The sequence below is a fragment of the Poecilia latipinna genome, unplaced genomic scaffold (genome assembly GCF_001443285.1).
Source record: "Poecilia latipinna isolate Pla-1442-1.1 unplaced genomic scaffold, P_latipinna-1.0 Scaffold2489, whole genome shotgun sequence".
NCBI classification, from domain to species: Eukaryota; Metazoa; Chordata; class Actinopteri; order Cyprinodontiformes; family Poeciliidae; genus Poecilia; species Poecilia latipinna.
The window spans coordinates 69465-82897 of NW_015115105.1; the positions used below are offsets into that span (position 1 = coordinate 69465).

At 37.4% G+C, this 13433-nt stretch overlaps 2 protein-coding genes across 3 annotated transcripts; one reads left to right on the forward strand and one right to left on the reverse strand.

Moving 5' to 3' along the window:
- Positions 1-1254: 1254 nt before the first annotated feature.
- Positions 1255-7867, reverse strand: rab13 (RAB13, member RAS oncogene family). 2 transcript variants are annotated; one of them, XM_015019854.1, is made up of 8 exons: positions 7367-7863; positions 5794-5854; positions 5551-5611; positions 5360-5437; positions 3795-3884; positions 3423-3488; positions 3236-3286; positions 1255-3126 (listed from the first exon to the last, which is right to left on the reverse strand). In XM_015019854.1, exons 1-8 carry the CDS (start codon positions 7488-7490, stop codon positions 3055-3057), a joined length of 603 nt encoding a protein of 200 aa, XP_014875340.1. In that variant the 5' UTR covers positions 7491-7863; the 3' UTR covers positions 1255-3054. The 2 variants fall into 2 exon arrangements, with proteins under 2 accessions (XP_014875340.1, XP_014875339.1); XM_015019853.1 differs by having other exon boundaries at positions 3236-3488; positions 7367-7867.
- Positions 7868-9002: 1135 nt separating this feature from the next.
- On the forward strand, positions 9003-12835 carry rps27.2 (ribosomal protein S27). Its single transcript, XM_015019855.1, has 4 exons — positions 9003-9109; positions 9753-9861; positions 10179-10289; positions 12012-12835. Exons 1-4 carry the CDS (start codon positions 9104-9106, stop codon positions 12038-12040), a joined length of 255 nt encoding a protein of 84 aa, XP_014875341.1. The 5' UTR covers positions 9003-9103; the 3' UTR covers positions 12041-12835.
- The last annotated feature ends 598 nt before the right edge of the window (positions 12836-13433 follow it).

Here is a 13433-nt window from a genome sequence, read left to right on the forward strand (position 1 = left end):
CTCTGCCTGGGTATTCTCCTGCTGGTACAGTTTTTTGCAGTCTCCTTCTGGATTGAGCTGCAACAGCAAAGCCTGTTGGTAATATGTGGAAATATTCGCCTGCTGGAGAAAATGCATTGGCATTAAGTCCCTGTAGAAGGTAAGGTTGACAGCAACTGGATATAGAGAGATTCCTTAAGAAATCTCCAGGGCGCTCTGAACACTAGGTGCCAACACAATGACCTGGCGCACAATAGCAAGGATAACAAAGGAGGGCCTTCAAAAGCACTCAAATAGAGCATTGACTAAGATCCAATAGAACATCCCTGTAAAGACCAAAAAGAAAAAAAAAATGCTCTCACAGGTACTTATCCAGTCTGATTGAGAGCGAGTGAATCTGTGGAGAACAAAAGAAAATACCCCAAAACATGTGTAAAGTGTAGAGACATTTAGAGGAAGACTTGATGTAATTGCAATTAAAGGTATTTCCACAAAGTATTAAGAATGTGCAAATACTTAAAACTCTTAGTTAAATATTTGCTTTTTAACCCGTTCATGCATGAATTATGGTCCATTGTGTCAGGATTTTTTCTGATTTGTTTTGATTTTCTTAAGACATGAAAAAAAATAGGAAAAAATTTTTGTAAAAAAACAAAATAAAAAATTTATCGTTTTTTAGGTGGTTAATTGTAATTCTTTCCAAATACAAAGTTGTTATTTGAAAAATACATCAGCTGTATTGTTCTTTAGGGATTATCTGATGTCACAATAATTTTTTTTACCTCCAAAAGTCGTCTACAGTAGAAGGAAGGACCAGGTGGGTTGGCATGTTTTTTTTGTCTGTCGGCCATATTGGATTTAACAAAAAATATATTGCAGCTGATGACCAGCAGTTGATAGTGTATTTTATGATGCATTAGTGTCCAATTCAGTGGTCTCCGTGCATTTATAACATAAAAATCTACTAGAAGCACAGGAAAATAGCTTTTAGATAGCTGTCCACTGTAGTGACCACTAAGGGTTAAAAATATATTTATTAAACATTTCTACCACATTATCACTTTCTTTTATGGTTTATTTTGTTTAGCTTTCTTTTTTTAGAATAACAAAATGTAGAAAAAGTGAATGGTTGTAAACAATTTTGGAAGAAATTTCAAATGTGATTGAAAGTTCAATCACATTTAAGATCAAACAATAAACTATATTTTATACAATCTGTACGAGAAAGTAATCATGATTCATGAAGAAGCAATTAAAAACAATCACAACCAGGAGCACTTTCATAGTATTTGACTTTTATTAATAAAGAATCGGGTCTGTAAAGTCCGTTTACAATGGCAGATCCAAAACAATAAAAGTGTAACAAATATGACCAAAAAAACAAAACAAAACAAATCTGGTTTTCAAGAGCTCTGGTCTGTAAGCAGAAAACAAAGCTGCCATGATTAACACCTGCAGTGGGAGTGATTTTCAGCATTTGAAAAACTGCATGAGCAGGGAGACAGTCAACGTCAGATGAAGCTAATGTGCAGTAACGTCTAGGCACTTCAGATAAAAGGCAAGCCCATTTCAATCAATTCAGCGCGAGAGGCATGCATGCTCTGCTGCTTCCTCATCTCTCACATCCTGTCCTTTCACTTACTAACACCCATCCTTCCTCCGTCTCTTCCCTCGGCTTCTCAGATTGCACTTCTAGATCTCTGCTTGACGTCGTCTACATTCTTCATTCAGCTAGTAAATCAGGGCTTGTTTGACAAACGGCTTTTGTTTGGATTCCATTTGTGGGATTCATTATGATGGAGAGAGATTTAAAAAAATTCTCCAGGGGAGGGAAAACAGGACGTCATCAGGATCTTTAACATTTAATGACACACTCTTGTTGACTGCTAAATGGAGCAGAACACTTGTTCAGTCATCTACTTTTCAGGGAGTAAACAATGCCGACTTGGGAATCCTTAATATTTATTTTAAGATATTTATACAATGTATTCGCGTGGCAAATTTATAGAAAACAAATGTCAGAATGTCAAGTATTTCCTCGTTATCTCTGGGACTTCAATGACAAATTTAAGGCATTTTTCCTCCTCAGGTTGGAATGATTACACCCCACATTTTAAAACAAGAACAGGAGGCCTTGGTTTGAGCTTACTGTACTTTAACAAGTTTCTGGTATAATTCTGTCTGGATGTCACGAGCCTGATGTAGGCCTTCTGCAAACCAGATTTAATTTGTATTTGGGAAAACAGCCCTGCCCATCTGACCTAAAAGCCACGTTTCGATAAAATGAAACCGTTGTATGCACAGGGAAGTGTATGTATAGATCTCAAAATTGTATGTATATACATCTGTATGTGAATTCAAACTTCTTCACATAATTCTTGTTTTTAGAAATCATGAAAGTTGTTCAATGTTTTTTCTCTACCCCAAGAAAAAAAAAAAAGAATGATTTCAATAAATCATTGAAAGTCTAATGTACGCCCATTTATATGCATTATATATTCACGTAAACTCTGATGGGAAACTGAGCCAATAACTAAAGACATTTCTATTCTAATAACCTGCTCCAACATTTAAAATACCTAAACATATTTGACTGGAATTTTGGCACTTGGACTTAAACATGAAATGGTATAAAATCATTAAAAAAAAAAAGTCTTTGATCTGAAATGTTCTGATTTTCAGGAATTATCAAACTCCTGAAAGCTGCTACAGCATGTGCGCAGATGAAAAGAATGATAATATTACAACAGTGCCAGTGCAGGAATAATAAAGAGTGTGGCTATATGCTATAAAGAATTAGACTGGACACAGGGGACATGGAACATGTTGAGTTCAGGCGTTTGGACACTTTCAGCATGTTTTTGTGGCAACAATCAATCACAAAAAAAAAAGTCTCAGAATAATAAATTAATTTGGGCATGCTAAAATTCTTGTGGACTAAACAACGGTTTGGATATAAAAACAAACTCTCAGCACTTGAAGGTATTGGACCAGTTTTGGCCAGCAGATGGAGACAGAAAGCCTTTGCATTTTTCTACGGCGCTCTTAAATGTCTGTGACATACATATGTCACTTCTAGAGAATGGCACACTTTGAGGGGGGTTTCTCTGTACTGCTGGTGATTTTCACCTCTTTTCCCGCCGAACCCTGTTCACCAACGACAAAAGCGGCTAAACGTCACAAACATGTTCTCTTACTTTTTCTTAGGAAATACATTTATAACAAAAAAAAAAAAAACAAAAACGAACGGACATACCGGCTTCTTGGTGGATTTATACAGTATGTCTCTTGCCAAAGCTAGAAAAGACTGCATAGCAGACAGATTGGAACACAGAAGCAGAGGAAATAAGATTAAACCTTTGCAGCACATTAACAGCGTTTACACAAAACAAGCCCAAAAGTTCAGTGAGGTGTGCAGTCGTGGTGGATTCATTGTGACTCACCTCTTCCACATTAATGCTGGACTTTGCACTGGTCTCGAAGAACCTGATACCGTGATCCTTTGCCAGCTGTTGACATTAGAGTAAAGAATATGACTCACAACCACATCCTGGTTCTTATCTAAAAGCAACTTTAAAGATAGGTCAACATTTCTTTACATACAGTGTGCTCGACATTCTTAGTCTGGTACCATTTTTTTTGGTACAAAATACCGACAATGTATCATCTTTCTGTCACTTATGCATGTTACTTTGTGTCACATACAATCACAACACAAAACAAATGCTTTAAGAGTTGAAATAGGCATACAAAGCTAGCCTAAGCATCAAAATTTATATAGTAGGCATTAATTACAGTCACATCGGTTTCCTCACCTTCTCTCCCGTCTCCTTGGACACTTTCCGCTTCGGCTCAATGTCGCATTTATTTCCTATAAGCATCTGACTGACCCCAGCAGATGCATTCTGTGAAACAGGGGACGTAGTTATCCGATTAGAGGAGGTCAGCTGAAAATAAGCATTAATCATCACTGCTAGAGTGATGGGATTTAACATCAGATATCTGCTGCAGAGTAAACTCGGAGCATGCTCGGTTCTCCTGTTCAATGCCAGCTGTAGAGTTATTCTTTTTTATGAAAGACAAATGCATCATTTTAATCCAAACAAGCAACACTGTTGGTTGTTGTAACCAATAACTTTTATTGCAACTTCATAAATCAACATGACTTGTTTCCTAACTGTTTGGACAATCTTTTGTTTGACTCCGGTATTAAATTTTGTGGTGAGGGTGGAGGACAGAGTCTCTGCTGATAGTGGAGCACTCGCACTGCGTTGTTGTGCAAGTGAATGCCCTTTAAATCTTTCTGAGGTTTCTTTAGCAACAAAGCAAGACTTTTGATTTCAGCTTTCTTCAATTTTGATAGTAAGCCGCCCCAGATAGTTTTTGCTCCGTCTTCTCAGTTGAGGTCAACCCCCATCCCAGTTACCGCCACCTTTTCACTTGCTTTGAAAAAACGATTAACTTTCAAGTGAACTGTGGTAGCTGCTCAGAGAAGCTACTTTAAGTTGACTATTGTGACAAGATTTGAAGCTTCAGTCAGAAACTGCAAGCAAGTATCAGCTTTACCAAGCAAATTAAAGAGATAGTTCAGGTTGTTTTTGGAAGATTGTTTCTGTTTTTGTGTTTTAAGCAGTAAACATTTTGTCTGGAATAACTCTCCTTCAAATTTACAGAGTGTGAAAAAAAATCAGAGATATAAATATATTCGCAAAGCATTGTAGCTTAACACTGAAATGTTTTTCATACATACGTATTGTATAGCACATAGTTCGTCTGGTCAGATATTATTCAATATATGCTCTGTTTTTAGTGCTCGCTTTAAATAGGATGGTCATTGTTACTGCCTACAGACCAACCATTTCTTCTATGTAAAGAGAATAAACTGCTATAAATGCTTTGGAACTGGACTTTAACATGAAAATGTTTGATTTATTTTGGCCTCAGTGTCATATCAAGTCAGAGTATTTTTTAAGTATCATCTTTAACTATAACACTCTTCTTGCAACCTCCTGTTGTTTTCCCATTCTAAATTTTGTAATGAAAAATATAGGAATTATTACCCTACACTTGACTAAAAATATATTATTTGTAGTAGCAGAGGTTTTCTGTGCAGAAGTTAAAACTTAATTTTCAATAAAGCTATTTTGTTCTGAATTTACTTCCCTATTTTTTACTACAATTTGGCCCTGAACTAGAATCTCATACGCAATCAAAACAGGAGTTATTAATGTGAGAGCACAATGCACTTTTCTCTGTATTTTTGAAGGTTTTGAAAGTCTGTTTTCCTGTCATAATGAATCAGAATAATTTTTAATAATAAAAAGTTATCAAGGAGCAACAGTTGCAATATTCAGTCTCATGGAAATGGAAACAGTCTCACTTCCTTGATGCTCTTCATCCAGTTTTGGATGTTTTCAAAGGATTTCTCATCAGTGATGTCGTAAACCAAGATGATGCCCTGGCAGAAGAGTGACAACTTAAGTGTTCAGTCACAACATACAAAGTGAGCACAAAGAGAAGACATGCAACATGTTATCCATCCTGCAGCTTCTACGGGTGTGCAGTCCTCACCATGGCTCCCCTGTAGTAGGCAGTAGTGATGGTCTTGAACCTCTCCTGTCCTGCTGTGTCCCTGCACCAATAAGTCAAAGCATTTCAAGCCAGAAACATACAGTGATGCATGTGCAGGACTCATAGAAATATATATATTTATTTAAAAGGTTGCATTTAAAGTGAATTGTACATCTTAAAAAATATATTTTATTGATTTCAACACATCACAAAACAAAGAACCACCTCAGTGACACGTCTTACCAGACTTGTAGTTTCACTTTCTTTCCATCCACTTCAATTGTTTTTACTTTAAAGTCAATGCCTGGGAGATAAAGAAAAAGAGGACAGGAAAAGGCAAAATGAGCAAAATACCCCTGATAGGAAGTCAAGCATACACACACTGCACGCAGTATTGGTAAGGTGGAAACTGGTCATTTCCACCGTGTGCACTCCCATCCACAAGCAAGCATGAATTGTTTTTTTCCTTTGAGGATGGACAAGCTGACAGACAGCAGGGAGGGGGCTGTCCAGCACTAAACTCTGCATGCCAGAAAGCCAGCAGCTCTTTTGGGAATGCAGAGATGGTAAGAGAGATAGGAATGAGGGTGGGTGGACCTTCAGAGAGAGCAATGAGATCAGTAAAGGGAGAGATAGGATGGGGGGGGGGGAGTCAGGACAGAGACTGTTATTAAATAAGAACATGAAAAAAAGTAGTGCAACAGAATAAACCCTGTAGTTTAAGTCTGTATTTAAAAGTAATCTTAAACTAATTAGTTCCATTACAGTACTTTATAAGTTTCATTGAAGCTACTAGAAACTTATTGGTCTTCCTAAATTAAAGTTAGATGAAAATACCTGGTAGGTTCCATGAGAGTTAAGTTCCCTAGAAGTTTAATGAATGCACCTGGTGAATGGCATTAAAATTTCCATTTATAAAAAAACATGGCAAGTCCTTTTAAAGTTTTGATTTGTTCAACAACAGTTCTGTAAACTACCCTGTAAAATCCATGAAGGTAGCTTGTAAGTTTTATGAAAAATATTTATTAAGTTTCTTGTCAGTACCTGGTAATTCAACAAAGTTCCTGCTAAAGAAGGTTCCATGAAAGTGACTGGAAAGTTGTCAGTGCTCACTTAACACTACAGAATGATTCAATGCAAGTACCTGATGAGTTCCTTGAAAACCCTGTTAAGGTTCCAGGTAGGTTTCATGCAACCACCAAGTAGGTTTCAGGAAAGTTCAATGAAACCAACTGGGTAAGTTCTGTGAAAGTTTAATGACAGTATCTAGCAAGTTTCATGGATGATACAGATTACCTGGAAAGGTACTTATGTTCCAGGTTCCAGAAAAGGCACCAGGTATGAAGGTACAGAGTAAATTCTATGTGATACAGCTCGAGGAAAGTTCAACTAAAGTGCCAAGTAAAACCAGGGAACCTGCAAAGTTGAAAGAAGTTTTATGAATGCTGCTCATACATTTCAAGGTTCCAAGAAGTTCCATGAAACCACATCAGATCCAGGAAAGTTCCATCGAACCCTGAGCAAGTTCTGGAAAGTAACACCAACAGATCTAAACTCTAAGCTCAGATATGGGATGCATCATGCAGTGGTATAAAAAAAAAAAAAAAAAAAGCTCAGAAAAAAAGAAAAGGAAGATATGAGAAAGAAAGTGGAGACTAGTTGAGACATGAAAGTAGTCTCAGAAACCAGTTTGCACAGTGTTCGGAATCAAACAACGGATCATGAAATGTCAGCAAACATTTATTCAGCTCATAACTCAAGTTTCAGAGCGCTGACGCAGACAGGCTGCAGTTAAATAAACATTATTCTCACGTACCGATGGTGGAGATGTATGTGGAGTTGAAATTGTCCTCAGCAAAACGGATGATGAGGCATGTTTTACCCACTCCGCTGTCCCCGATCAACAGCAGTTTAAAGAGGAAATCGTATTTTTTCGCCATGGCTGGAGCCCAGATAGAAGGAAGAGGAGGAGGGGAAGATTTAAGCAGTCTCTTTTAAAAAAAAAAAGTTTAAAAACTTCCCTTTTTTGTTCTTTGAGATATGCCAGTCTTCTTTTCTCGTTTTCCCCCTCCCAGCCTGTTAACCGGTAAATTCCGATCCCCCTCAGTGCCTCGGTGCTTAGTTTGGACTGGGCGACAACAAACTCCATCCAAAGTTTACAATGCAAGTTTAAGGTCAAACCTTCATCGCCTGAGCTGTTAAAACTCCATTCTTCTGCACTAAAAGTATCCAAATCCCACCGTTTACAAACACATTGGAAACGCTACGTGGTTTTCAGGCTGTAGGGGAAGAAAAAAAAAAAAAAAAAAAAACTCGGCCCAAATTCCACTTTGGCTGGGAGAATTACGTAGAGTGGGAGTGATTTATGGGAGTGACCAACTTTTACTGACCGGACGTTAGATGGCGCCACTTGAATAGAAGCTCTGTTTATTCCTGGAATAACAAGGCAGATAAAAAAAAAAAAAAACGTTACAAGTTTCACACTTCAAGGTTTTCCAGTCAAAGATAAACCATTAGAAACATTAAATTGTGTCACAAAAGTCATTTTTAACATTGCGTGCAATGGTGATAAGATATGTCCAATTGTCCACTGACAACATTGATATTGTATCCTAATTTTTTCATGAGAGTTTACTGCCCAGGTCTAACAGCAAAACTTTAATGTAAAGCTTAGTAATAATTTAGGCTGTTACATAGATAGCGGTAGGTTTACGTCTTGAGATTGTAACAGCGGCACAAGATACCAAAAAACGACAATTTAGTTCTGCCTGCATGGAAAATTTCAAGAAAGACTTTCCCCAGATGGAATCATAGAGAATGTAAGGACACAAACATAAATAAACTAATACAAAAAGGAAATGTAAAAACAACAACAACAACAACAACAAAAAAAAACCTAACAAGGCTTGTGGGCAGAAACATCATATCAAAGTACTTAATTTTATTTTCCTGAAGACAAGAAAATACTTATTCTGCAGAAACCTATTTTTCCAGGACTCATAAAACTTGTGTTATACAGCCTTTATATTCACTGGAATGCGCCCCTTCCTATTTGTGTCCATAAGGCCATAAAATAATTCATATGTGACAGAATCATGGCTTATACATCTGAAGAACACAATAACATAGCGCCCCCTGCAGGTAACAAGAACCGAGTCACTTTCTGCTAAAACCTTGTTTTTATTTTACACGTGAATTATATTTATTTTACGAAATGAAATAAATCAAGATTGATGAAGAATAATTCTTTTTCTTTCCTCCTTAATACTATACTTAATATAGCTTATTTTTTAAATTGCAAAATATTTTTTTCTGTCGCTTTTTTTTCAGGGAAATCTTACTAGATTGAAAAAAATAACGTTCGTTACGTAGGTTATTATTAACATTAATGTTGCCAATTTTCTACACCTATTTGATTTTTTTTTAAAAATGTTACATTGACTATAATGATGTTTTCTTCTTCCTCCCATCAGCCAGCAGTTTCCGGTACGTGACCGACGTGAGTTTTTCTCTTTTCTTTTCTGCGGAGAGTCTTTGCTGGAAACACGCAGACATGCCCGTAAGTAAAAATACCGTTTGTAAAGTTATTATCATGATATAAAGAGTAGGCTTACCCTGTAAGAAGTCGGTACTGGAGTTGACATTTGTGTTTTTTCGTGATTTGGTTAGTTGTTTGGTGTTGCTTTAATGTAAATGTGGAAATGTGAAGCAAGGCAATATGGCGAGAACACGTGTCGGAGGGAGAAACAACGCGATCGGTTAAAACACGTCTAAAAGCCTTCTTCAATTCCCTTTAAGTCAAATTTAGGTAGAAAAGGGTTAAACTGGTTCTGTAGTTTAATACTAAAGCCCAACCATGGTTTGTCTATTCAAATATATATAATTTTAAAAACATATGTTTTCATATTTTAGAAATAAAATCTGATATAGCTATCATATGTCCAAAAATGTCCAAAAATATGTCCAAAAATGTACATTTATTTACTGCTGTAACCTTTATTTATTTATCTCTCATGGTTCCTTAAAGTGAAACCTACATTCAGGTCACAGTCGTTGCCTTTGTGTAATCATGTTATAAAAGCTATTTCCTGTGCTTTTCAACTTGTTCTCAAATCATTTAAAAAAAATAACATGATTGCTGTTGCTTTTTAAGTCATTTTTTAAATGTGACTTTCTAATAAGTTATCCTGTCTTTTCTCCAGCTCGCAAAAGATTTGTTGCACCCCAGTCCTGAGGAGGAAAAGAGGAGACACAAGAAGAAACGGCTTGTGCAGAGTCCTAACTCCTACTTCATGGATGTCAAATGTCCAGGTTTGCGTTAATCTACTCGTTATAGTCAATAATCTGTAATCTAAAAGAAATGTATTTAATATTACAAGTACATTTTGCCTTTATGTGTTGCCCTTTCTCTAAACCTGTAGTGATCGGGGTGTCAAATAAGGCAGAAAGTGACTCTTGCGGTTGTTTGCGAGCGAGATTTCACTTGACTCGTTTACACAAACAGCTGCATGGACACCAGTAGTCGGCCATTACGTTCGTCACATAGCAGCAGCTCCCTCTTTCGTTTGGCTTAAGACCTCCATGATGTGTTTCTTACTGTTTTTTTTTTTTTTGTGTGCATTTTGCAGGTTGCTACAAGATCACCACAGTATTCAGCCACGCTCAGACAGTAGTGCTGTGTGTCGGCTGCTCCACAGTTCTTTGCCAGCCGACGGGAGGAAAAGCTCGCCTGACAGAAGGTAGAGACACCACCAGAAGCTCTGTTTCTGGAAAATCCCCTTCATGTTAAAGTCAACCATTTGATACTCACAGAAACGACAATGTTAAGTTTGGCAAGGTGTTTATTTCAGTTTCGCTTCATCGAATCGCCCGCACCTGTTTATTTAACTCCTCGCAGGTTGTTTCTGAAATTGTCGAGTGCTGTGCGTTCACAACAAAGCAGATTTTGTTCACGGTGTTTTTCAGAGGTTACTCTTGAGTTTGCTCTCGGTGATGAGTGGTGTAGATCATAAATTTGACACTGTGGTCTTGATATTTATTACAATGGCAATAAAAAAAAAAAAAAAAAGTATTGTTAGGAGAATTTCTTTTTTAAAGCCACGACGCTTCCAATAAGGAAGTAGTGCGTTTTACTCGTTGTCTTATCTTGCACCCCACAGGCGTCGCTCCGTTAACTTTAAATGCTGTGATTTAACACCATGACCTCAACACCATGTCAAATCAACCTTTTGACTTCCAAGCGAAGAATCGACTGGAATAATACACAGAAGCCACGTGCATTAAGTAATGTGTGTAATCCGAAGCTCAAACAGTTATTTCTCTAATCACGTAAATCCATCAGAGATGAGAGGATTTCAAAATCAAACGGCAGAAGCATTTAGTGACGCCCTATTACACAGACTCGTACCTCTTCTTGCTTCTTTGCCTTTCTTTTGTTTGCCTGAGATGTAAAATGAAATTGTGACATTTTCTAAGGAATAAGTCATCTCTAACGTAGAGTTACTGAACTCCTTTTGTGAACGAAGTGACTCTTGAGGGCAGGTGGCTGCACTGGATTTGTATGTATGGGTTAAACAGTAAAAGTAGGTAAACACCAGGGATTTATGCCTCACTTTTTAGATCTTTTTTTATTAGAAAAATTAAGATTATCCTCCTCCGTTTGTTGCTCTGTGACATAAAATCCCAGTGAAACACATTGATTTTGTGGTTGTAGCCTGACGGAACATTGAAACGCTGGCGCATGAATACTTTTGTGAAGCACTCTGTGTCTACCTGACCCGTGTAGGCAGCAGAGGCTTTACATCTAAACATAGTACAGTAAACATTTTTCAGGTTGCGTCGTGGTTAACTTTCCCACCTTTGCCTTTGTGTTGCCCTTTCATGATGTTCTCCGTGAACAGGGTGTCTATCGAGGCAAACAGTAACTGTCGGTGCTTGGTGTGAGGAATTCATCACTATTGATCCATTTCTGCACAATCAACTGCAAGCACAAACAAATGACTCCTGTTTTCATTCTGCCGTAGCTTTAAGCTCACTACTGATTAGTTTATTTTGTGTGTGTGTGTGTGTGGGGAGGGGGAGTGGATTAACTGTTGCACGACTCTTGAGCCTCTAGAAGAAGTGATGACTTTTAGTGAATGAGCCGATCCGAAGGTCGAGGTTTGTTTTTATCGGCGCTCTCTCCCGCTCTGTCGTGCGTTCTGCTGCCCTGGTAACCAACAGCCTCTTTCTGATCTGCATGGGTGCAGCCTCAACCTTTGACTCTAGACTCATGCTTGTTTTGTAGTTATTCAGTCTATAAAAAGCAGATCATCACAGCTAGTACCTGTTGTGACTCACTTTGACTGGGTTTTTAAACATTTTTTTCTACATACTTCTTTTACCCTTATGTAACTACGGCTCTTTGTTTGAAACTGAAATGGATTATTTGACTAATTTCCTCCCCTTTCCGTTTCATCCAGGATGCTCTTTCAGGAGAAAACAGCACTAGTGTAACCAAACCTGGCTGCACATGTGAGAAGGAGAACTTGATGGACGTCAGGTGACGCTGCCAAAGATGCAACGTGGGGGAAAAAAAGGAAAGGAGACGACAGGAATGAATCATGTGAAGCAGTTAGTGTAAAAGAAGTAACTGGCCCGGCTGGAATCCCTCAAACACCTAATATCTTCTAATTGTTCTCTCTAAATAAACCTGGGATTCACAAGTTGAAATGATTTCACGTTTGTCATCCAGTTTGTTGCTTTTTATCTTTTGACGGGTTTTGAGCCCCACTGTCAGCTTACCACATTCTCATGAAGAGGAATCCTGTTAATTTGTAGTTGTGGGTCTGAATTTACCGCTTTAAGCCACACATTCGTGGGAAATTGATCTTTAGTAATGAGACTTGGCTACCCAGCAAAATGGATTCCTGCAGAATCTTGTTCGAAAACACTAAAGCTGTTTTTAAGAAATGGAGAGTCTACAGATTATCTTTGCTGCAGTTTTATGTAACAGCCTTGAGCATTAATATCTCAACGCTGTCGTCACTCTTGAGGGTTGATTATGGGGAAAGCCTTGCTTTGTGAAACGCGGCGCCCCCAGGTGATATGTTAAATAAAAATGAGGAGTGTAGCTGTAGGTTTGAGCCTTCAACTTCCTGTGGAAATTAAGGGAATTGAGTTCAGAAGGAATGTGAATATTTGAAGCACCTTTCTGGAATTATTCAATGATAACTTCATTGTTGCCTATGCCTATTTGTTTGTGTTGTGTCGACACAACTTGTTAATAAAATCATGGGAAAGGTGACTGGTGTTCTTTATTGAGTGAATAACAGGATTTGTTTCAAATACATTTGCCAACATCCACTCATCTTTTGCCTAACTGTCCATCTAACAAATTGCTGTCAAGTACATTTAATAATCATAGAAGGTGTAGTAGATAAGTACAAGTGCATCAGCTATTTAAAAACTATATTTCAGTAATTCAATTAAAAAGGGAAACTATATAGTATGCAGATTTATTTACTTAGTAACATTTCAAAAAGCCAAACTTTAGGTGCTTGTAACGGTTAAAAATTGTATAAGATCAAAAATAAGGAGTTATAAACTTAGATGTTACCTCCACAATCATTGCAAAAACTGATGCTAATATGGAAAGTTGGAAAAGTAATGGTATAAAAGGAAAATGAGAGTAAGAGTTTGGACATTATGATGCCTTTGCTGATTTTTATGACATTTCAATCATCTTTTTAGTTAGATAATTGTAGTGACCACAGTAGTTTTCAGTTTTGCATCATGTTAAATTTAAAAACAATGTCAATGTATATGTTTCTCCAATTGTTCAGTTGCTTAATTTTTTTTTTCTGTCAGGGATGTTGAGGTAGAGCTTTGTGAATATTTAACAT